This window comes from Notolepis coatsorum, assembly GCF_963971535.1.
Source record: "Notolepis coatsorum genome assembly, chromosome: 11".
NCBI classification, from domain to species: domain Eukaryota; kingdom Metazoa; phylum Chordata; class Actinopteri; order Aulopiformes; family Paralepididae; genus Notolepis; species Notolepis coatsorum.
Window position 1 is genome coordinate 87964649 of NC_140175.1, and position 26376 is coordinate 87991024.

A 26376-nucleotide genomic window follows, 5' to 3' on the forward strand; every position below is an offset into this window, starting at 1 on the left:
CATCAATAAATATACTGTATATTGAGGCAAAACTAAATTATATATACAGAGACGCTTTATCATGCTATATTATGTTATTATGTTATTTGATACTATCTTGTCTAGCACAGTCTCTGGAGCGTAACAGTAAGAAGCATTTTGTATGAAAGTATTCTGTACTTCTGTATGACAACTATTAAAGAACTTGAACTTGAACTTAAAGAACTTGAACTTGAGATATATAACCATATATGACCAGCTAATTATCCTTTGGATTTTATGTGGGGGGTATAATGAGAACAGGTAGAAAATGAAATACTATAAGTCACTCACTCTTTCACACAAATTGATGTGAATCAAGTCTTCATTTATTATTATTATTATTATCATCTGGAGTCGCTGTGTATGTGTGTGTGCGGGATACGGTATCAGCTCAGCTTCTGCATCGTTAATGAACTATAGATAGAGCCATATGAAATCATTTTTTTTTTTTTTTCAAATTCCATAATTATTTTTTCCAAATTTCCGTTTTTTCCGTTTTAATATTTCAGAATTCTGTATTTTGCTTTGTACGCTCATTTTACCATCCGAAATAGTGTCTAATAAGTGGGAATGAATAAATGTCCACAATTTAATAAGATATAACAGTCCATTTAATAGGGCTGTCTTAAATACTTCAAAGCTTCGTTCGATGGGCATGGGATTCGAATATGAAAATTAAATTCGATTATTAAAAAAATAAATAAATTATATATATTTTAGCAAAATCAACTCTGCCTCTCTTTGTTAACTAGAGGCAGTTTGTTATTTAAGATGAGGTCGGACTCTGCACTGACAGATTTGTGTTCATTGTGCTGCTTTTATAAAGCCTCAAATGACGGCTTACAATATTTCATGAAAGCAAAGTGTTGTTTGTCTAAGATTTAAAAAGGTTTAAACTTTACAGCACTGACAAAAGTTGAACAAAGTGCTGTACAAGTCCCACAACATAAAAAAAAGAAAGAAAAAAAAAAGTTTTTTTTAGTTGATTCCATTTTTATTGCTCAATTCCTCGATTCCGTGATTCCATATGGCTCTACTATAGATTTATATGGAATTCGTTCATCTATCTAGCGATTGGGTTAACTGAGAGCCAGACGGCTTTGTGAAGTACTGTACATAGAGCGGTAATGCTCAGATTGATCATTGAGTCATGACTCATGACTATAAATCCAATAATAATAATAATAAATCTATCTGATAGACGGGATAGACGGGTAGACGGGATGTACCCATTCTGCAATCGGTTAATAACGTTTTCAACTTTTTCTGAGCCAATGGGCGCTTTGCTCAGATGTCGCAAGTCGTTTCCCATCATGCATTTGCGTGGAGCAGTCTGGTGAGAGGTACTGTGGCGCCTCGCTCTGAAGGCTGTGCGTGGCTCGCTCCCGTGAGATTTCCACGGCTCGCCTAGTCAGATTTCCAGAGCAAGTAGGACAACATTCTAACCGCCATGCAACACGCTTGGCAAGGCCGTAGTAAAAACTGCGCAGACCTGCGTCCGCCTCGCCAATCTCGAACACGCCTATCGTCTCTGTGCTGACCCCCTGCAGTAGTCTCAGTGGCAGCATTTGAAGACATTGTTGTCGTCTAGTGGTAAAAAGATATACTACACCAATGACTACATGAAAGTCAATGAAGAATGGTGCATATTAATTCCCCCAAAATACTTCCTGTTGCCCGATGCTAAACATATTCCCACCCACTCACTCACTCATCCTCCGTAACGTTCTACGCCAAAGCACAGGCTGATGATGGGCCCTATAGTTGAGTGAGATGTTGTGCAGATTCACAGACACTCTCCCTCTGGTTCTCACTCTTCCTTTCTCTTTTTCCCTTTCTCTTTTTCCCTCTCTCTCCCTTATTTATTGTTGTCCTTGTATACTATTGCTACTGTCATTTTGTATTTTATTTACTTGTATGCAAGTACATAACCTTGTTTTTGTTACAGCCTCCCACAGCCTATAAAATAGCTCTACTGAATTCAATTGTCACATAGTTGGTCTTATCAGCGTATCATCGCTCAGTTCACTTTAAACAATTACCTAATCACTTTACGACACTCTTTATTTGAAAGTGTCCATTATTCTCTCTTTGTGTTTGACTCTTAATTTTGTTTGTAAAATGTTTTATCTTCTTTTGTTACATCTTTGTTAATATAGGTATATATATGTGTATGTATGTTTTTGTGTTGTTCTATGTGGAGCCCAGGAAGAATAGCTGTTGCCTAGGTGACAGCTAATGGGAATCTGAATAAACAATAATTCAGTTAGAAAAATCAAATCAGTCTGTTTTTTAATGCCGTGTGTAAATATTCTGGAAATCTTCTTGATCAGACACCGTGAATACCCCTAAAACAAAGCATGTGAACCAGCCACCAATAATCACCCTTTCCTTACCCAGGAATAACTGGCTGACGGAAGAAACCGATGCAACCACTCTACTGTATTAAACAGACATGGTTCTGCTTGAGTTTTTGTGCCCATTTGTGGTCTATATGTAGGAGGCTACAAATAGGCTTTTAGTTAATTTGGTAACTCTAACCTGACAACGGCTAGGCCTAGTGGCGTGTTCCTGGGAAGCTGCCGGCTCTTCCAGTTGGGGCTCCCTGCCCCGTCTTCCCAGGCTCCCCCGGGAGAACGCACTGATCCACGGTCTACACAGGTGCTTCCTCCTCTACTCACTATCACAGTCTGTTCCTGTTTGCACAATACAGGGAATTTGGTATGTTGGTGCGTACAATAAACATAGAGGAAAAGTAAGAGTAGAATTTGAAATAGAGTACTACAGTCAAAAATATAAAATAAAAATATTTACAAAAATGAAAAAGAAAGGTGCAATATATTTGTTTCTTAAAGTGAAAAAGCTGTACAGTTTGTGCAAGATATTGATCAGGGAATGTGCAAAGGTTGACACAGTTGTGGAGACGATCCTTTAAACCAGTGTTTCTCAACTGGTGGGCCGTGACCCAAAAGTGGGTCGCGGGGCCATTTTGAGTGGGTGTGTGGATGTGTGTGGAAAAAAAAGAAAAATATATATATATATATTTTTTTTATGATATTTCTTTTTCACTACCCATCTTTGTGAGAGTGGCTTCTCAGCTCTGGTCCAGCTGAAGACAAAGCAGAGGAACAGATTGGACATTGAGCATGACCTCAGAGTTGCTTTGTCTACCATCACCCCAGACTTTGAGACTCTTGTCAGGAGCAAACAAGATCCCCAGTTATCCCATTAGTTCCCTGGGATGTTAAGCTAAGAAGTCTGCTAAGAAGGATATATTATTTATTATTATTATTATTACTTCATTTCATTGTGTTTTTAGCCCTAGTTGCACTTTTGTTGCAACCCCAGTTATCCCATGAGTTCCCCCAAATTTAATGTAGGTCTGTTATGTTAAGCTAAGAAGTCTGCTAAGAAGCATAATTATTTATTATTATTATTATTTTATTTCATTGTGTTTTTAGCCCTAGTTGCACTTTTGTTGCAACCCCAGTTATCCCATTAGTTCCCCCAAACTCAGGTCTGTTATGTTAAGCTAAGAAATCTGCTAAGAAGCATAATTATTTATTATTATTTCATTTCATTGGGTTTTTAGCCCTAGTTGCACTTTTTGTGTTTATTTCATGTTTTTAACAGTGCATGAAAGATTGTGTATTACTGCAAAAAAAATATTTGAAATAAATCTTAGTGGGTAAAAAATTTGGGTCGCAACTTAATGACTAAGGAAAATGTTGGGTCCCGAGGCTAGACCAGTTGAGAACCACTGCTTTAAACGGTGCTGTAGGTGGTATTTCCGTGTTAAAATAAGTGTTAAGTAGCTCTACTTACAAGTAAACTCAGTGGTAAAGGCATGTTTTTTCCAACTACGCACCATTGCCAAACTCAAAGCCCTTCTCTCCCCTGCAGACCTTCAGAGAGTCATCCACGCCTTCATTTCATCTAGATTAGACTACTGCAACTCCCTCTATATAGGCATTAACCAGTCTTCCCTGTCCCGCTTACAACTGGTACAAAACGCTGCTGCCAGACTGTTGACCGGAACCCGCAAGAGAGACCACATCACCCCTGTCCTTGCCTCCCTTCATTGGCTCCCAGTACGCTACAGGATAGATTTTAAGGTTCTCCTATTTGTTTTTAAAGCCCTTAATGGTCACACACCCTCCTACATCTCAGACCTCCTATCCCCCTATTCCAACACCAGGTCCCTCAGGTCAGCCGATCAGAGGCTCCTGACAGTCCGGAGGTCTAACCTCAAGCTCAGGGGGGGCCGTGCCTTTGCTATCGCAGCCCCTGAACTGTGGAACAGCATCCCCACCTCCATTAGGCTCGCCCCCTCGATAGATGCCTTCAAATCGAGGCTCAAAACCCACTTCTACCTACTAGCCTTTCCCGTTCACTGACTCATGCCCTGTTTTTCTATGTGTTTGCCTGTGTGCCCTCCCATAAAACAGAGTGTGATTGTTGTCTATATGTATCTTGTGTATTTACCCTCTGTACAGCACTTTGGTTGACACGCGTCATGTGAAATGTGCTTTATAAATAAATTTGATTGATTGATTGATCTACATTTCAACAACCATCAGAGTGTTTGGTCAGTAACATGGGTCTACCAGTTTCTCCACTCTGCAGTAAACTCTGGTATCCTGTTCCCACTATCCAATCAGGAGAGAGAACCCTAGATATCTTTACTTATTTCACAAAATCTTGCCAAGCCACGTTTGCTTACTGCACTAGGAGATTATTTTATTTCTTAGTTTTGCAGTGTGCAGTTCTCTCTCCTGATTGGATAAAGTGGGAACAGGATGACAGGAAATGTCTTTTTCTGTTTACTACAGAGTGGAGGGACAGAGACCCATGTTGGACTCATTAAACTCTGGACTAGATACAACTTAAAAAAAAAACTCCTCAAAACCCACCTCTTCAACTCGACCTTTAACCCCTAATTTCCCACTTTGCATGTTGCGTCTGTCCTCTTGTTACTTTTGTTTGTTCCTCCCCCTCCCTATGTAAAGCGACCTTTGGTCTTAAGAAAGGCGCTATATAAAAGTTATTATTATTATTATTATTATTATTATTATTATTATTATTATTATTAGTATGTTAACTGACTAAAACATTATCATTGATGGCTGTAGATATGTAGAGCTATTATTTTAACATGTAGACCACTTACAGCACCTTTAATGTGACTATGGGGGGAGGGAATAGGGGACGGTGTCAGCCGGGGGGCTGGGGACTTGTTGAAGAGGCCAGCTGCAGACGGGAAGTAGCTGTTCTTGTGGCGTGAGGGTCTGGTCCTGATGGACCGCAGCAGCCTCCTGCCAGAGGGGAATATCTGAGCGAGTTCGTCTCCTGTGCCTCTCACGCACTCAAAGTCTGTCACCGCCTTCGTAGCGCATTAGGTCATTCAGCCTAATTGATGTCAGAGGGCAGTACAGGAGCGGAGAAGTAGCTACTTGTGTTATCAACGATCATCATGCCTCGTGGCTTTGTGTGCAGCCATCTCATTTCAAACCGGTCAAACTATAGGGCAACACTGCTGCAGCAGAAAAAGATCTTAACAAACTTCAGATTGTGCAGAATAGAGCAGCTTGTCTTGCACTCAGGTGTTCTATGAGAACAGGTGTAGACTAGGGATGGGCGTGAGTAATCGATTACTTGTAGCTATGAGAAAAATCGGGGGGGGGAAAAATCGAAATTATACATTTTTATGAAAAATTATTATTATATATACCGGTATATATTTTTTTTACATATCTTTTCACATGTATGTGTAATATTATAACCGTTTGTTGGTTTCCTTAAACATATATACGTGAATGAACAAAAATAAGAAAATTTATAAATAAATACGAATATTTTTTATTTATTTTTTAACGTTTTTTTCCCCCTTTTCGAGTAATACACGATCAATCGAGTATAGCATGCGATCAATCGATCTGGATTTTTCTTTAAAATGCCCATCCTTAGTGTAGACCAATGCAATCTTGCGTGGTTGAAAGTAGAGGACAGATGGACACGCAGCCTACTAACAAGACAGACATGAGCACAGGACAAGGCAGGTTACCAGGGGTCATGTTTCAATTCCTCTACCGAGATCAAATGCAATGAAGAGAACTGCTATGTATAGGGCCATCTCACAGTGGAATAGGTTGCCGTATGAAATTACATAAATTATCTTTGATGAAATTGGGGCGGCACGGGGACGCAGCGGTTAGCACTCTCACAGCGAGAAGGTCCAGGGTTCAAACCCCAGCAGGCAGCCTTTCTGTGTGGAGTTTGCATGTTTCTCCCCGTGTTTGCATGGGTTTCCTCCTGGTACTCAGGTCTCCCCCACACCATAAAAAAACATGCATGCTAGCTATATACGTTGCCCTTGACCAAGGTACCTGCATTACAACTAGAGTTGGTCCCCGGGCGCCGCACTGTGAGGCTGCCCCACTGCTCCTAAATACCGGTAGTTAGGATGGGACAAATGCAAAGGACAAATGTCCCCACAGGGATATAAAAAAATAAGTTTTTACATTTACATTTTACAATATGTATATATCCTGACCTGGACAGGACAATGGTGTAGTAAAAATCCATACCTTTGTATGGATCCATGTATAACTTGGTATTCTGTATACCATTACCTCCCAGCCGTAGCTGATAAGCTGACTGATCAGTGATAAGATAGTCACATAGTCAGTCAGTCATTCAGTCCGACAGGTGGAGTGACTCAACAGTGAATGTGACAAGAAGCAATCTATCCATAACGAATCATCATCATCATAGTATTGCTGTGTTTGTATCAGGGTGGGTGGGCTTTTTTCAGGGATTTTTTTTGGCACACGGTTTACCCGGATCTCTCTCAAAGAGCCATTTCTAAACGGATTTTTATAAAATTTGGACCTGTACTACATAAGACTTCAGGCTATGGATCCGCTGTGTTTTCCAGCTTATACCTATTTTTCCCCCCATTTTTTTCTTGCAACTGCTACAGAAAAATGTGAGTACACAAGTTCAAGTTCAACCCAAGTTCAGACCTATGTTACTCTATTTCATTAGTACCAAGTGATTTTCCTTTTTTGCATTAGTAACTTCAGAAGGTTATCTTTCAAAAGAGACCAGGCTTATGCATGTGATAAGCATAACGTATAAAGATAAGCTTTGCAAAAAAAGTATGCAGTCTCAAGTTCAAGTAAAAAGAAAATTCCACTTTTCTGGGTGCCTGAGGTTAAGTTTTCTGTTGCTTGCACACACACACAGTCACACCCCCACACAGTCACACACACACAGGTCCCAGTTACAGACAGACAAGCAAAATCCTGATTATAACATCCAGACACACTAATCTGGAATCAGCATTTCAACATGAGCTCACCCTGCCTACGCTTGGGGGGAGGAGAGAGAGGTTGGGGGGGGGGGGGGGGGGGTAGAGAGAGGGGGAGAGAAGGGGGATAGAGAGAGAAGAGAAGGAGAGAGAAGGGGGATAGAGAGATGGGGAGAGAGAGAAGAGAGAAAGATGGGGGAGAGGGAGAGAGAGAGAGGGGTATAGAGAGAGGGAGAAGAGAGGATATATATAGAGATAAGAGAGAGACTGAGGTGGGTAAAGAGAGTTGGACAGAGAGAAAATATAGAGAAAAGTAGAAAGGGGAGGGTGAAATAGAGAGGGGGGAGACAGGGAGAGAGAGAGAGAGAGAGAGAGAGAGAGGGTAGACGGAAGGAGAGAGAGGGGGGCAGGGGAGGGATAGAGAGAGAGAGAGAGGGTAGACGGAAGGAGAGAGAGGGGGGGCAGGGGAGGGAGAAGAGAGAGGGAAATAGAGAAAACAGAGATACCTTCAGATTCAACATAACAGAGCGAGAGAGAGTAAAGGATTGAGGCAAGCAGGGAGAAGACGGGAGGAGTAGACGCTGACTCAGATAAACATGTCCCTCAGCGTTCCCCCTTCGTCCCGTCCTGCTCCCTGCTGCGCTGCGAGACCCGTTCTTGCCAAGGAAGCAGAAGAAAAAGTGTGAAGCTGTTTTTTTTAAGAGATGGAGATTAATTGTGCAATTATCAGCCCATTCACTAGAAGGCATATCAGCACGACTCATCACTGAGGAAACTATTCATCTAGCACATCAAGCCAGCATGCATGAGCACGCACACGCACACACGCAAGCATGGACAGACACAGACATATACACACATGCACACACACGCAAGCAAGCATGGACAGACAGACATATACACACACACACGCACAATTACACAGAGAACAGAGAGAGAGCAAGAGATGAAGCTGGGAGAGAGAGAGAGAGAGAGAGAGAGAGAGAGAGAGAGAGAAGAGGATTGGACTAGTCAGTGGTTGTTGTTGTTTGTTTTAGAACCAGTGTGCGTACAGAGGCTTTATCAGCAGCAGGGCCAAGGGCCCCATCCATAATTTAACTCCCCAACTGCCTGACCATCGGTGCCTACTCATCTCTCCAGAGAGGTCGCACACTAACAGGAGAATAACAATCAAACTAGCTGTGTTAACTAGGCCCAATCGGTGATCCAAATGTCTCTCTCTCTCTTTCTACCTCCCTCTCTTTCTACCTCCCTCTCCATCTCCAGTCGTCTCCTCTGTTTGTCTTTCAGGAAGCAGACAAACGGGCCTATAGAGGCGCGCTGGCCTTCAGGGGGTCTCAGGCTGAGTGGGGACACGGTCTAAAGACACTGCCATTATTTACAGTCTGGAGGCCCCTGGGGTGAGACAGCGGAGGAACTCCCACCAAAACACATGCTAAAGTGGATAATGATAGCTTACTGCGACTCAGCGTTTCCTCCTCCGGGTTTCACTTGACTCAGCACAAAACCAGACACAATGTAGCCTTTTGTGGAAAGACTCATTTCAAGTGCAAAGCGTGTGTGTGTGTGTGTGTGTGTGTGTGTGTGTGTGTGTGTGTGTGTGTGTCTGTGTCTGTGTGTGTGTGTATGGAATAAACATGTGATTCTGCAAAGACTTGAAGTCTAACATACGGGCAGGTCTGCAATGCTCCTGGGCTTTTCAGAGTGAGAGTCATATATATATATATATATATAGTATATATATATATATAGTACACATACATATAGTGTAGAATGAATATATATAAGAATCTTGCTTATATATCTTTTAGGGCATTTCTGCTTTATTGGATAGGACATCGGTCCTGTAGCTCTTTGGGTAGAGCATAGCACTGTCTAACACTGGCAGGTTAGGGGTTCGATTCCCATGCCAACAAAAATAAGTAGTAATATATTTATATACTCAATAGTACTGTAAGCCGCTTTGGATAAAAGTGGTGGATGTTATGTTCCATTATGACGGTACAGCATACTGAGAGAAACATGGGGGAGGAGAGATGAAACAAAGGCTACAGACTGGATTCAAACCAAACAGCGGGGAGGCCTCTTGATATTCAGGGTTGAGCTTGCATGTCACGTAAGGTAAACAATTCAAAGCTTTCTCTACAAAGACTACACTGACTATTGCTAACTAATAATCACCGCTCCCGACGGCAGCCTTTTTGAAGTCTGCGAACCGCGAAGCAAGAAATATGATTATGAAATCCTTAGGGCTGGTGCTTATACAAGCCGCACCCCTTCCCCCCGGGGCAGCAGTATTCCGGAACGTTTCCTGGGCCCGGCCCAGCCCATCCCCGGCCCAGAGCCACATGACCCACTGCCAAGCACCGGAAAGTCCAATAACGTTTGGAATTCCCTCATCCGCTACACATGACTCCAATTACAGACCTCAGAGCTCACTAGGAAACTTTCTACTGATTGAAGCACCTTGGCACACACAAAAAGATGGGGGTGGGTGTGAGAGATGATGAGGGTCTTAGTATAAACACACACGTGCGCACGCACACACACACACACACACACACACAGGGTGGAGTGAGTAGGAGCTTAGACCTGGTGTAACTGGGAGGAAACCTGAGAGCGTTAACCACTGCTGCGCCATCGTTTTCCTGCAGAAAGGAAAAAGGGGAAAAAAGAAGCAGAAAGAAAGAAAATAAAAGTGAAAAGAAAGAAAGAGAAAGAAGGAGGACTTCTGCCAAGTAACACATCTCAGAGGCCCCCGCAAATGGTCTGCGCTCAATTAGCCCCCATTCATACTCTGTAGCAGAATAGCTTTTGGGACGGAACACAAACATATTTGGGTTCAGGCATCGTAGTCAACGGGGCCCGCAGACTTTAAAATATATATATATATATTTTTTAATGGAAGCGAACATTCCTTTTGCCTCCGGCACAGTCTCTCATATCATCTGTTATTTGAATATGGGAATGTTGTGAATATTGAGAATGAATATACACACACACAAACGCTACTTGACAGGTAGCACAATACACACAGAGGCCGTTCACCAGGCCACTCTCCCTGCTCTGGTCCTCTGGTGGGACGCAGCCCCCGTCTCTTCACACACCCCGACCCCGTATTAAAGAATAGAAGTCGAGTGCCTCTGATTACAATCAGTGAAGGCAGGCATAGCAGGGAGAGCAGAGAGGCAGAGCAGAGAGGCAGAGCAGAGAGGCAGAGCAGAGAGGCAGAGCAGAGAGGCAGAGCAGAGCAGGCAGAGCAGAGAGGCAGGCAGAGAGGCAGAGCAGAGCAGAGAGGCAGGCAGAGCAGAGAGGCAGAGCAGAGCAGAGAGGCAGAGCAGAGAGGCAGAGCAGAGAGGCAGAGCAGAGCGGCAGGCAGAGAGGCAGGCAGAGCAGAGAGGCAGAGCAGAGCAGAGAGGCAGAGCAGAGAGGCAGGCAGAGCAGAGAGGCAGAGCAGAGAGGCAGAGCAGAGCAGAGAGGCAGGCAGAGCAGAGAGGCAGAGCAGAGCAGAGAGGCAGAGCAGAGAGGCAGGCAGAGCAGAGAGGCAGAGCAGAGAGGCAGGCAGAGCAAAGAGGCAGAGCAGAGAGGCAGAGCAGAGCGGCAGGCAGAGAGGCAGGCAGAGCAGAGAGGCAGAGCAGAGCAGAGAGGCAGAGCAGAGAGGCAGGCAGAGCAGAGAGGCAGAGCAGAGAGGCAGGCAGAGCAAAGAGGCAGAGCAGAGAGGCAGAGCAGAGCGGCAGGCAGAGCAGAGAGGCAGAGCAGAGCAGAGAGGCAGAGCAGAGCAGGCAGAGCAGAGAGGCAGAGCAGAGCAGAGAGGCAGAGCAGAGCAGGCAGAGCAGAGAGGCAGAGCAGAGCAGAGAGGCAGAGCAGAGAGGCAGGCAGAGCAGAGAGGCAGAGCAGAGAGGCAGAGCAGAGCAGGCAGAGCAGAGAGGCAGAGCAGAGCAGAGAGGCAGAGCAGAGAGGCAGGCAGAGCAGAGAGGCAGAGCAGAGAGGCAGAGCAGAGAGGCAGAGCAGAGAGGCAGAGCAGAGAGGCAGAGCAGAGCAGGCAGAGCAGAGAGGCAGAGCAGAGCAGAGAGGCAGAGCAGAGAGGCAGGCAGAGCAGAGAGGCAGAGCAGAGAGGCAGAGCAGAGAGGCAGAGCAGAGCGGCAGGCAGAGCAGGCAGAGCAGAGCGGCAGGCAGAGCAGAGAGGCAGAGCAGAGCGGCAGGCAGAGCAGAGAGGCAGAGCAGAGCAGGCAGAGCAGAGCAGAGAGGCAGAGCAGAGCGGCAGGCAGAGCAGAGCAGAGAGGCAGAGCAGAGCAGGCAGAGCAGAGCGGCAGGCAGAGCAGAGAGGCAGAGCAGAGCGGCAGGCAGAGCAGAGCGGCAGGCAGAGCAGAGAGGCAGGCAGAGCAGAGAGGCAGAGCAGAGCAGAGCAGAGAGGCAGGCAGGCAGAGCAGAGAGGCAGAGCAGAGCAGAGCAGAGCAGAGGAAGAAAAAGCCACACTGTCAAGGAAAAGAATGCCTCTGGTCGGTGGCTCAGAATTAAAAATAGCTGCTGCCAAAGAAGCAGGGAGGCTACAGTTAGTAGGACTGAGGGGAGAGAGGAAGAGGGGAAGAGGAGGAGGATAAACGGAGGCAGATCGGGCTGGATGAGAACAGTTTATTATAAGAAGCCGTTCATCCCCCACACGACCCTCTCTCTCGCTCCCTCACCCTCTCTCTCTGTAATGTCCACAGATGGCCGACAGACGCCAACAAATTAGCAGAGGATGTAAACATTAATGTGCCACATGTGACTCCTACAGCTCGGCCGCCTGAGAGGACTTTTCCACGAATGCAATAAGCGCCCTCAGAGCAGATTAGAGCTCTCGTGGCCGACTACTGAGGTGGTGTCGTGACTCGATGGACTATGGTGTTGTGTGTGTGACTGTGCATTAGGGATGAGCAAAACTCACAAAATTACTATTGGGGGGATTTAGTCTAATACTAATCAACCCCCCCCCCCCCCCCCCCCCCCCCACACACACACATACGTTAACATAATGGTTTTGCAAGTCACAGCAGGCTAACGTTATTTCCAAAAGTTACATGATGCTTGAAATGTCTGAACTTCCACGTTAACGTATGGTCAAGCTGATGCTTGAAATGTGTGAGCTTAGTGAAACAACGTAGCAAACGTACAAAACGTTGCTACCAGTTGCTACCTCTTTCTTCATCTTTCTTTTCTGTTCTCCCAGCCGTTAACAGACTGGTATGCTACCTGGCTAGTTAGTTACCTGTACCCAGCATTCATTAATAGGGTCCCATCGCAATACACTACACAGTATGACTGTGTATGAACGAATAATGGACTCTGTAAGCGCTCTGGGGTCTCTGGGGTGTCATGAAGAGCGCTATATAAATCCAATCCATTATTATTATTTATTATTAGGGTGCGTTTTGAAAGAAAACGATATTCGCATAAACCATTACATTAAAAATATATATATTGAATACTCGAAAGCCGATGCCCATTCCTACTGTGCATGTATATGTAATGACTGTGTGTGTACATGCATGCCTCTATACTGTTGTGTGTATTAGGGCTGTCAATAATTTTTTTATTGTTATTATTTATTAATTATTGTTTAGGGCTGGAATTAATTTCAATATTCAAATTATTAAAAAAAAATACAATTAATTTGAATACAAACCTGCAAGCCAAATGTAAATACAATACGGGTAGCTTAGCGTTAGCCACGCTTCTAGGCCTCTTTTCTTTTGGAAAGAATGATAACAAAAATTTTATTAAGAAAAATAATAATAATTTATATATATTTTTTGAGAGGTTGGCAGTCGACTACGGCTCCTTTCGATCGATTAGTCGATTATTCGACTAATAGGGGTCAGCCCTACTGTCTCCTATGTATCGGAGGAAGCATGTGATAGACTTCAGGGCTCTCTAGACCGACCAGTGGGGGGCACATGCGCGCAACGACCAGGAAGGGGAGGGGGGAATAGACCTATCTCAAACCCTGCCCCTTTTCTTGATCCTCCAATCACAACTGTCGCTTACCTCGGACAAACTTTAGCGACAGTTGTGATTGGAGGATCAAGAAAAGAGGTCAGTAACGACTAAATTGGGATGGGAGGAAAATACAGAAACAACCCAACGTATCATCATCATAATAATTTTTTATTTATTGGTACCTGGAATTACCACAGTCCAACAGTACATATTAATATAATTCACCAAATTCCATGGCCGAAAGGAACAGGAAGAAGACAAATTCTTATATATACCAGCCCCTACACACATACAACACACCGATAGACTGCGTAAAACCAAACAGAATATACCCATTTTGCAAAAATGGAAACATCAACACAACTAAATTAAATCAACATAAATAAACCCATTTTGTGTATCTATCAGTCAAACTACATATTCAGGTTCATTAATTTATACACACACATGTATTTATACATTTATATAATGTATTATTCTAGATTATACTTCTATATACTATATCATTTCTTAATTTTTATTTTATTATAATATAACTAAGTCATGCTATTTATACTACACTATATTGGTATACAGTATTATACAATATTTTTATATATTATTATTCTATGTTACGCTGCTATATACTATATTACTATACTCATACTGGCCTATACTGCAATTCTATGCTATGTTATCCTGTTATGCTAAACTGCAATATTATACTAAATTGTGCTATACTGTCTATTTATTTTTTCTTTGTACAACCTTTTGAAGTGAAATATATTAGTAGAACTCTTTTCATCATTCTGCAAAGAGTTCCATAGTTTGATACCTATAACTGAGGTGCACCTTTGTTTTAAGGTGGTGCGTGCAAATTGGTGCTTAAAATTGAATTTCCTTCTGCTGTCATCTGGACAGGGAACGAACAACCTCTGTATATTTGCTGGTAATACTCTGCATTTTGCTCTAAACAAAACTAATAAAGTCTGTATTTCAGCTAACTCTTTAAGTTTCAATAGTCTTGAAGGATTTGGGGTGCTTTTTCAATGTATGTGATGTATAGATTGGGGGGGGGATGACCACAGCTAAAACGGTGAGATCGAAATGTGCATGGAAGCAGGAGACGGTGGTTCAGTAGAGCAGAGTGATTGTTGTGAGGCACATTGCCAGCGAGAGAATGTTTTGAATTCCTTGTAAGAACAAAGATAACGGAGCGGTACAGAGCGAGGGAGAGGGGTGACCTCTTTAATGCAACAGTGAATGAAACGTGAAATGTGTGTAAAGGTTATGCAGTTGTCATGACAGCACGTCGCATGACAACCAGAAGGCGGGCCGTCGTTGCTACGGCGAAGATCTATAAGTCGAACGGTGTTTCCGGGTGTAGGGCAGACTAGAAATCTGGGAGACCAAAGAAACGAATCCCACAGGAGGGAAGAGACCAAGATACTCTCTCCTCTCATCACAGAGAGGAGGGGGGGGGGGAGAATGCCACATCATCATTAGCTTCGGCTAACGCGAGGAGGGTTAGGCTAAAGACCAGGCCTGAACACTATTGGACTGAATAACAAAAGGACGATAGACGAACACACCGAAAGATCATTAGAATAGACTTTTCAAGGACAATACAATCTGTTAACATCTAAGCTGAGGTTTCTGTTTATCAAATAAAACCACGCTTTTCCTTGTAAGGTATTTCACGTTGTCGAAGTGTCGGATTCTTACGGAGGTGGAGAATTATTATGGTTTGCGGATTGTACTAACGGGGAGAGATAAGGATCTTATCAGCCAGTGTCTTAGACGTCAGGACCATTAAAATGACACAACGCAGAGGAACTGGATGGAGAGCCAAACCGACGAAGACGTGATACTGGCCAGTTTGATCAGGATCTAACAGTCTGGATTTAATAAATAATTCATTGGTATGTTCTCTTGAATCTACTTTGTGAACTATTCTTACTGCTCTCTTCTGTAATATAAATAATGGCTTTATGTTGCTTTCATACGTGTTACTCCACACAGTAACTCAAATATGGTAGGATGAGTGAACAATATAATATTCGCATAGAATTATAATAAAGCACATTCTTTGCCTTGTTCAAAACAAAAACACTCTTGGCTACCTTCTTTTTTATGTACATTATACAGTTGCAATCAAAATTATTCAACCCCCATTGCATATTGGGCTTTTTGGCAAAATATACAATTTCCCAACCGTTTACAATAAACAAATTACACAAGAACTGCTTAAGTTGTTTAATGAAACTAATATTACAGGGGTTGTTATCCAAATTAAACACAAAATGCTACTTTTAATGACTACTGCAGTCTCAAAATGATTCATTTCAACCCCTTCATGACAAGCATCTTCAGTACTTAGTAGAGCACCCTTTTGCTGTCATAACCTGCTGCAAACGTGATGCATAGCCAGACACTAGAGCCATATGGAATCCGCGATCACGGAATCGCGGACGGAATCGCGGAATTGAGCAATAAAATTTTTTTTTTACTTTTTTTTTTTTATGTTGTGGAACTTGTACAGCACTTTGTTCAACTTTGTCAGTGCTGTAAAGTTTAAACCTTTTAAAATCTTAGACAAACAAAACACTTTGCTTTCATGAAATATTGTAAGCCGTCATTTGAGGCTTTATAAAAGCAGCACAATGAACACAAATCTGTCAGTGCCGAGTCCGTCATCTTAAATAACAAACAGCATTGCTTGTTGTAGTTAACAAAGAGAGGCAGAGTTGATTTTGCTCAAATATATATAATTTTTTTTTTTTTTTTTTTTAATAATCAAATTTTATTTTCATATTCGAATCCCATGCCCATCGAACGAAGCTTCGAAGCTTCAAAGTATTTAAGACGGCCCTATTAAATGGACTGTTATATCTTATTAAATTGTGGACATTTATTAATTCCCACTTATTAGACACTATTTCTGATGGTAAAATGAGCGTACAAAGCAAAATACAGAATTCTGAAATATTAAAACGGAAAAAACGGAATTTGGAAAAAAATAAAATGGAATTTGGAAAAAAATAAAACGGATTTCATATGGCTCTACCAGACACTAGCTTCTGACAGCGTTCCTGAGGAATCTTAGCCCATTCCTCATGGGCAATGGCCTCCAGTTCAGTGATATTCTTTGGTGTGTGTTTTGCAACTGCCTTGTTCAAATCCCACCAGAGATTCTCTATGGGGTTCAAGTCAGGTGACTCTGATGGCCACTCTAAAAAAAACTCTTCCATTTCTTCTTCTGAAACCAAGCCTTGATGGACTTTGAGGTATGCTTGAGATCATTGTCCTGTTGGAAGGTCCAATGACACCCAAGCTTCAGCTTCATCACAGACGGCATGACGTTTCCTCCTATTATTTCAAAATCAACTCTGCCTCTTTGTTAATTACAACAAGCAATGCTGTTTGTTATTTAAGATGAGGTCGGACTTGGCACTGACAGATTTGTGTTCATTGTGCTGCTTTTATAAAGCCTCAAATAACGGCTTACAATATTTCATGAAAGCAAAGTGTATCGTTTGTCTAAGATTTAAAAAGGTTTAAACTTTACAGCACTGACAAAGTTGAACAAAGTGCTGTACAAGTCCCACAACGAAAAAAGCTCAAAGCTTCGAATTAAAATCGAATCTCGGCCCGAAGCTTCTCTCCCATGATTTCAGAATACCGGAAGTGTTGCAGTGGTCTATTCATAACATTTTGTTTGCACATGAAACTTGTGCACACCTGGTACAATGTTACATGTTTAGCGTTATCAACATTAGCCAGCTATACCTAACGTCAACACTCAATAGGTAACATCAAAACAACATAACATGACAGAGGTTTGCATCCTGTAAGGATAGAGAAAAGGCCAGTGAGATAGTGTTATGTCTTCCATCTGAAAGAAGCTTTCTTACTCAAACATTACCCCAGTAAGGACTTAGTTTACCTCATATTAGCTATCAATTTGATGTGGGCTTGACTGGTGATTACTCCCAAGTCAAAGAAACTCCTAGATTTGAGACAATGGCCCCACCGTTATGCTTCTCTGCTAGCATGCTAATGTGAAGAATGAATTGGCTGGCTTGCCCATGACAACAAGCAAACATGTTTTGTGGCATGTACGTAGTTACGTACTAACATCAGAGCCGTTTATAATAACAAAAGGCAACACCACCATTCGAGCTTGAATGTTAGTTAACACTAGTGATGCACCGATGTGAAAATTGTGGCCGATACCGATAACCGATATTAATATTGCTGTTCTGGCCGATACCGATATTTACCGATGTCAATATCTCTGTATAGAAAACACTTTATGATAATCAAATAAAGAACTATTTTCCAAAATGAATTTTTATTTTTTTTACTTTTGTAACTTATTTTCAGAAATTACCATACTTTTCGCACTATAAGCCGCACCCGACTATAAGTCACAGCAGCTAAATTGAATGATGTGTACATACCGTAATTCCTCTAATAGTATCCCCGGCTTGTATTTGTTTCAACTGTAGCGGGTACCAGGCTTGTATTAGGAGGAGGCCTGTATAAGAGGGAGGCCTATATTTAAAATTTTCAAACGGATCATAATGAATAAATCAACATTTTGTGTCAGTTTGAACCCAGTAAAATGTACTGGGTTCATTTATTGAAACCAAGTACTGTATGAAATAGTAAACAGTGCAATTACAGGTGGTCACTGGTAATTTCAACGTTTTCAAAGTGAAATCAAGTAACTAGCTCAGTATGCAGCTCAGTATATTAGTAACCCGGCTTGTATTAGGAGGCCGGCTTATAATTGCTTAGCTCAAGAGCGCACCCGGCCATTAATAGAGACCCGGCTTGTATTTGAGACCCGGTTACTATTAGAGGAATTACGGTATATAAACCGCACTGGACTATAAGCGGCATGTGTTTTAATGTTTAATTACCATATGTAAGGAGTGGAGCCTGCGGCTTAATATGACTCAACACGGGAAACCTCACCCGGCCCGGACACGGAAAGGATTGACAGATTGATTGCTCTTTCTCGATTCTGTGGGTGGTGGTGCATGGCCGTTCTTATATTGAGCTTTAAGTTCCCACCTCTACAGATAATGACTCCCATTGGGACACAATACTGTCGGACAAATAACAAGAATGAACTCATTTACAAGTTGTATTAAGTAAATAAGGGAACAGATAAATAACATTTCAATGCAGTAAAAAAAGCAATATTTAGATTTTCGGGTTTTGTCCACATATAAGCCGCACCGTTATATAAGCCGCAGGTTCGAAAAATGGGGGAAAAAGCCGCGGCTTATAGTCCGAAAAGTACGGTACTGATATTTTGAAACTATTTAAGGCTGAAACATAATAATAATTTGAAAGATAATTTTTTTTTTAAATATATATTTGCCCATATCGGCCCATTCCCTGTCTTGATATCGGACCGATACCGATGTGTAAAAAAACGTCCATAACGGCCATATCGGCCGATATTATATCGGCGGCCGATATATCGTGCATCACTAGTTAACACTAACTCCCTCCTACCTCTGGCCAATGGTCTCTAACTAAACACCCTCAAAATCCCTGCATCTTCTGGCCGCCTCAGACCCATTCCTATCCAAGCTCCTGGGAGGTCATCAAAGTGAAGCAGGCTATTCTCGGTCCTCGCTCCACAATGGTGAAATTAACTTCCCACCACAGAACAGCTGAATCCTGGCCAAATTTCCGCCGTCGACTAAAAACACACCTCTTCAAACAACATCTGGGAAAAAATTACTAAAAACACTAACCTTCTTACCGTCTTACTATTATGTACCTTACTACTATTCTATTATACTTATACTACTCAGTGTTTTTACCCTTTCCTGTGGGAAACACTGCTACTACCCATCATGCCAATATGTCTATACTATGCACTCAAGAGTAACACTGTCATGTTCGACTCTATTTGACGAACAATGCCACTGACTCTTAGCTGGCATGTTGAGATGTACCCTTCCTGCTGACTTGTTCACAATTTGTAAGTTGCTTTGGATAAAAGTGTCAGCAAAATGACAAAATGTAAATGTAACAAGCTAGCAGGAAAGCATAGTGGTGGGTTGACTCAATGACATACTGATGCTATCGCCAGGAAGCGACGTACAGCCAACGACGTTGCTATGTGACTCAACTGAAAAACGGACCCCGAGCCTATAAGGTGTGTGCACAGTATGTGGGCCCATGTGTTACACATTCACACACAGTAAGGACAGGAACAGAAGAGCCTATAAAGGTGTGTGTACAGTAGGGCTGACCTCGATTAGCCGAATAGCCGACTAATCGATCGAAAGGAGCCGTAGTCGACTGCCAACCTCTTAGTCGAATGCAAAAAATAATAATAATAATACATTTGAATATTATTATAATTTTTTTGGATAATTCTTTCCAAAAGCAAAGAGGCCTAGAAGCGTGGCTAACTCCCTAAGAAAACGGGCACAAAACGAGGATTTCACCCATCTAATGAACACACTTTATAAATACTTACTTACTTACTTACTTACTTACTTACTAGACAAATATCAAGATGTATCCATCAGTGGACCAATTGCATGCTTTCGCAGAGGACAAGGAGCCTTCAGTCGACTCCTTCAGACATTAAAAGAAAACTCCAACATTTTGGGAAATTAGCTTATTTAACACTTTGATTGCCCAAGGTTAAATTCATGATACATCCCTTGCCAGCTCTATTTAACATGGAGAAGTTCCCCTTCTTTGCAGGGCTATAACTTTTTAAATTCTATTGCTAGATTGCCATTATTAGGGCCCATTCAATGTCCTATATGTATTGTTCATGGTGTAGCAACGTTAAACTTTTTCATTCACATATTCATACTAAAATATGGTCTAAAGTATAAGTATGTTTTCATCTCTTTCTGCAGCTTTCTCCAGAACGTGATTTATAGCCCCAAATGCATTATATTGATGATCAAATACAGTTTGGTAGGAATCTGTGCGAGATCAAAAATTTCAACTGGACGTACTTTTAGAATTTACTACAAGTCATCTGATGTTGACCGGATGGGCGAGGGGGCGTTTATAATTCCGTGGGCAACGTTATACCATTCATCTAATGTGGGTTATATGTTCATCATAGCAGTTTATATCGAACACGGTAATACTACACGCTAAAACTCACCCCAGTCTCCTCGGGCCGTTGGGCGATCAGCGTGGAGTAGACAGTTTTCGATTATGGGATGTTGAAATGACCGATCTATTTCCAGGTTGTATAATAGTATATATGTCCAAATCATGTTGTTTTTTCGAGTTATTTCCACCGATCGATGTTCACTGTGTGAAGACAGAGTCTCTCTAACATTAGCGAGTGCCCGGACCCCATATGGAGTGAGTCCTGCCGGTTCAAAGGTTGATATCCGGTTTCGATCTGCCGATCGGCCACCAGATGGCGCTCTTGAACCGCTAGAGGGTTGAGAGGAGATCAGCACTGTGTGTCAAGGCTCCGGAACGGAAATATGATTTCGATCACAGATTTTTGAAATATTGATATCAAAGACGAGTTACGGCGTCCTCGGCAACTTGAGCATGGCGGGGAATGATGAGTTCCGGCGTTTTCGGCAGTTAAAGTGTTAACATCTTCCCTGGAGTTAGACAAGAAGATGCATACCTTTTTCGTCTCTCTGCATGCATTGGGCTTAGGGAACACCTAGACCGTTAGCCTAGCTTAGCTTCATCACTGGAAGTGGGGCAGACATTGATTGATTGATTGAATTGATTGATTGATTGATTGATTGATTGATTGATTGATTGATTGAAAACTTTATTAACAGATTGCAGAATGGGTACAATACAGTACAGCTCAATACACACAATTGTTAAGGGGATGCAGACCAGAGAAAGACTTTCGTCTTGTTTCCACCAGGGTCCCCCATTTTCAATTCATCAGGATAATATCTAGCCTAGTTCACTACAGTCTGGAAATATACTCCAAATACAATCAAAATACAACTCCCAAACGTTCCTGTAAACATGTTGTGACCTGTGTATTTACGACGTCTCCCAGTCACGCAAGTCACACGAGTCTCCCAGTCATACAAGTCTCCCAGTCACACAGGTCTCCCAGTCACACAAGTCTCCCAGTCCCACGAGTCTCCCAGTCACACAAGTCTCCCAGTCACACAAGTCTCCCAGACACACAAGTCTCCCAGTCACACAAGTCTCCCAGTCACACAAGTCTCCCAGTCACACGAGTCTCCCGGTCACACAAGTCTCCCAGACACACAAGTCTCCCAGTCACACAAATCTCCCAGTCACACAAGTCTCCAAGTCACTTGTGTGACTGGGAGACTCATGCGACTTGTGTGACTGGGTGACTCATGTGACTTGGAGACTTGTGTGTCTTGGAGACTTGTGTGACTTGGAGACTTGTGTGACTGGGAGACTTGTGTGACTGGGAGACTTGTGTGACTGGGAGACTTGTGTGACTGGGAGACTCGTGTGACTTGTGTGACTTGAAGACTTGTGTGACTGGGAGACTCATGTGACTTGTGTGACTTGGAGACTTGTGTGACTGGGAGACTTGTGTGACTGGGAGACTTGTTACTTGTGTGACTGGGAGACTTGTGTGACTGGGAGACTTGTGTGACTGGGAGACTTGTGTGACTGGGAGACTTGTGTGACTTGGAGACTTGTGTGACTCGGAGACTTGTGTGACTGGGAGACTCGTGTGACTGGGAGACTTGTGTGACTTGTGTGACTGGGAGACTTGTGTGACTGGGAGACTTGTGACTTGGAGACTTGTGTGACTTGTGTGACAGAGACTCGTGTGACTGGGAGACTCGTGTGACTGGGAGACTTGTGTGACTGGGAGACTTGTGACTTGGAGACTCGTGTGACTGGGAGACTTGTGTGACTGGGAGATTCGTGTGACCGGGAGACTCGTGTGACCGGGAGACTTGTGTGACTGGGAGACTTGTGTGACTTGTGTGACTGGGAGACGTGGTAAATACACAGGTCACAACATGTTTACAGGAACGTTTGGGAGTTGTATTTGGAGTATATTTCCTGACTGTAGTGAACTAGTGTTCATGTATGTTCACTCAGTACTTGGTTGGGGCTCCTTTTGCACAAATTACTGCATCAATACAGCTAAATATATAGACTTTTCCACGATATTCTAATTTATTGAGCTGCACCTGTATATATATTAAAAAAAAATGCATTCGGGTGGTAGTCGACTACCGGCACATTTTGGCCAATCAAAGTCGACTATACAAATCCTTAGAGAGGGGACAGACCTAGTGCACAGTATGTGGGCCCAACACATCCACACACAGTAAGGACAGGAACAGAAGAGCCTATAAGGTGTGTGTACAGTATGAGGGCCCATGTGTTACACATCCACACACAGTAAGGACAGGAAAGGAGAGAGAAAGAGAGAGACTTGGCTCTGCTATATGTGTAAGAGTTAGCAGGCTAGAATTAAACCGGCCTGTAATTAGAATCAGCCACTTGGGAACCACTGTAACACTGACTCATACGCTCTGGCTAAAAACAAACGCCGCCCGGCCAACGGCGTCCACCGCCGGTCGCTCTTGGCTGCAGCCAGCACCCGGCCTCCTCCATCCCACATAGTAGTTAGTTACTGATGGACACTCTCGGGACACGCAGCCTATAACTAGCTGGGGTGTCTGTCTGACTGCTGACGTCACCCCATCCAGTCTCTCTCAACGTTCAGCTCTTTCTGTCCGGGCTGCTGCAACGGCGCCTTACTGCCACCCGTCGACCACCTGACGCAGTCGCGAGGTAAGGCACTTTGTCGCTTCCTGTGCATCTAAATGAAAAAGGGTTAGGACCTCACGCTGCTGTGCCCTATGTTTTTAGGGCACGTTTCATGGTCTTGGTGGTATACGCAGACTTGGCTCGACGCTGTGAAATCCTAGCGAGCACAGCATCGGGTTGGAATCTTTCAGTTGCGGAACGAAATACAGGCAGGCAGACTATTTCTGTCTGTGTCTGGTAAAACAGTCCAGAATTCAGATATTGAGCGACCTTGAACATACCAGAGTGAGCAAATGCTCGGCTAATCCCACTGGCTAGCTTCTCAAAGATAAAAACATAAAAGATCTCACCGTCAACCCAAATAAATCAAGCCAAAACTACAAAACTCCCACTACTCTGAACCATAAAGTTTTGACATTCGTGGGTGTACACCAGAGACATACCGTATGTCTGGGAAAGAGAGATGTCTGGTCCAAAAGTGTGTGAGGGCATCAGGTCAGGTGCTGATGTAAATATCACTTTTACATACCGTTTACACCATCTTTGGGCCAAAAGATTAGTTTGAAAAAAGAAAACTGTCAAATCATTATTTATATTTAGGCAAAACCTACTCTTCCTACCAAGGAGAACACTTTGATGAACATGTGTTGTATCGATATAAACATAACTATTAGTAAATAGCTGTTTTGTGTTGTGTTAAGTTTGTGTTAAGTTTCTGACTTAATTGAAATGTAACAAAAATCTAAAGCATCACTCAGAACATGCTTCAAAAGCCAAGGCATCTCTAAACCATCAACGGGCAGCGCAAATATGAAAACCACCCTTTTACGGTGTGTTCCTATATGTCACACAAGGGCACCGGGTCGCCCACAAACCCTTCTACAGAGAGCCGACCAAGGACCCGGGTTGTCGCCTGTAGTCGATCGGTGCGGGATGACTCATTTCTACAGACAAGCAGACACTGGTTTCTCCCAGGCTACCCGGTATAAACTGGGGATGTTTAAGAGGTGACTCACCGTCAATCGCCTGCCGGAGAACCTGCAGCTTCCTCTGCCTCTCCTTGATCCTGTCGTAGGCGTTGGTGAGGGCCGAGCCCATGGACAGTGCCGAGTGGTGGTGTGGCTTCCTGCCCTCCAGGGCGCCCAGCTCTCTGTCCCTGGAGGCCCGCGAGGCCGACTTCTGCCTGCCCGTGGAGCGGGTGCTCATGACGCTGCTGCTCATGGCGCAGCTGCCCCTCCGCGCGTCCTCCAGAGCCCCGAAGCGGAGGGCGTCCGGGTCGATGCAGGCCAGGTCCACGGAGGAGGCCCAGGTCTTCCTGGCCTGGGCGAAGGCCGGGTCGACGCCGCGGTACGGTAAAGACCTGCCGTCCAGTTCCACAGGCCGGGCCCTCTGCTGGACGTACAGGTGGGAGTAGGAGTGCTGGTGCTGGAGAGTGCTGCGGGGGTGGCTACACAGGTCCGCCGAGGACTCGGAGCCGGGGTGGTAGTCAGACGGGGGGTATTGTAAGGCCGCCCCCTCGTCCTCCCTCAGAAGGTCCTGGATGGGCAGGGAGCCCATGGAGCGGCTCAGACCCCGGTTCAGAGAGGCCAGCTCCTGAGTTCTGGCCCGGTAGCGCTCCAGCACCCTGGGGGCGGCGCTCCTCCCTGACAAAGGGGACAGAACACAACGGTTAAGAAGAACATGAGAAGAAGGATTGTATGTTATCAAGAGTTCCAAGTTTATTAAAAGCTGGGAAGAGCATCGGGGAGAGCCACAAATCACAAGTATCCATACTTTAATAAAGCCAGGAAGATCCTCAACATCACAAAAACTACCTTGATTCAATTTCACAGCATATCTGTGTCACATAACGGTTAAGCCAGATTGCGAGATCAACTGCAACACGTCCCGTGCTCTGCAGATGAAACCGTATCCATGGTATCATGGCATTATTCTAAACACTACACTTGATTAAGAAAGTCCAGGGAGCTTATGTTTTATGTTAAATAGCGGAGCGAGGCGAGGGGGATTAAACGTGGATTTCAATTTAGCTGAAGGAGGGCAAAACAATGGGCGCCTTATTGTGCCTCTCCAAGCTGCCACTTAGTTCTGCTAGCGGCCTCGGGATGACACGGCTATTAGATATGGCAATTCCAGCGCTGTCACTCACAGCCGACAGGGTTTCCCCTCGAACACCCTGACCCTCAGCAGACAGGGTTTCCCCTCTCTGCCCTGACCCTCAGCAGACAGGGTTTCCCCTCTCTGCCCTGACCCTCAGCAGACAGGGTTTCCCCTCGAACACCCTGACCCTCAGCAGACAGGGTTTCCCCTCGAACACCCTGACCCTCAGCAGACAGGGTTTCCCCTCTCGGCCCCGACCCTCAGCAGACAGGGTTTCCCCTCGCCGCCCCTCAGCAGACAGGGTTTCCCCTCGCCGCCCCGACCCTCAGCAGACAGGGTTTCCCCTCGCCGCCCCTCAGCAGACAGGGTTTCCCCTCGCCGCCCCGACCCTCAGCAGACAGGGTTTCCCCTCGCCGCCCCGACCCTCAGCAGACAGGGTTTCCCCTCGCCACCCTGACCCTCAGCAGACAGGGTTTCCCCTCGAACACCCTGACCCTCAGCAGACAGGGTTTCCCCTCGAACACCCCGACCCTCAGCAGACAGGGTTTCCCCTCTCGGCCCTGACCCTCAGCAGACAGGGTTTCCCCTCTCGGCCCCGACCCTCAGCAGACAGGGTTTCCCCTCGCCGCCCCGACCCTCAGCAGACAGGGTTTCCCCTCTCGGCCCCGACCCTCAGCAGACAGGGTTTCCCCTCGCCGCCCCGACCCTCAGCAGACAGGGTTTCCCCTCTCGGCCCTGACCCTCAGCAGACAGGGTTTCCCCTCTCGGCCCCGACCCTCAGCAGACAGGGTTTCCCCTCTCGGCCCCGACCCTCAGCAGACAGGGTTTCCCCTCTCGGCCCTGACCCTCAGCAGACAGGGTTTCCCCTCACCGCCCCGACCCTCAGCAGACAGGGTTTCCCCTCTCGGCCCCGACCCTCAGCAGACAGGGTTTCCCCTCACCGCCCCGACCCTCAGCAGACAGGGTTTCCCCTCACCGCCCCGACCCTCAGCAGACAGGGTTTCCCCTCTCGGCCCCGACCCTCAGCAGACAGGGTTTCCCCTCTCGGCCCTGACCCTCAGCAGACAGGGTTTCCCCTCACCGCCCCGACCCTCAGCAGACAGGGTTTCCCCTCTCGGCCCCGACCCTCAGCAGACAGGGTTTCCCCTCACCGCCCCGACCCTCAGCAGACAGGGTTTCCCCTCACCGCCCCGACCCTCAGCAGACAGGGTTTCCCCTCACCG

General features: G+C 44.7%; 1 protein-coding gene across 5 annotated transcripts in view; it reads right to left on the bottom strand.

Annotated features, from left to right (window-relative positions):
* The window catches only part of ptpn13 (protein tyrosine phosphatase non-receptor type 13), a 153718-nt gene that overhangs the window by 67427 nt on the left and 59915 nt on the right, over window positions 1–26376 (bottom strand). For all 5 annotated transcript variants that reach the window (XM_084324404.1, XM_084324405.1, XM_084324402.1 and 2 more), the window contains exon 7: window positions 24070–24696. In XM_084324404.1, coding sequence (XP_084180530.1) covers window positions 24070–24696 — 627 coding nt within the window. The remainder of the gene's footprint in view (window positions 1–24069; window positions 24697–26376) is intronic.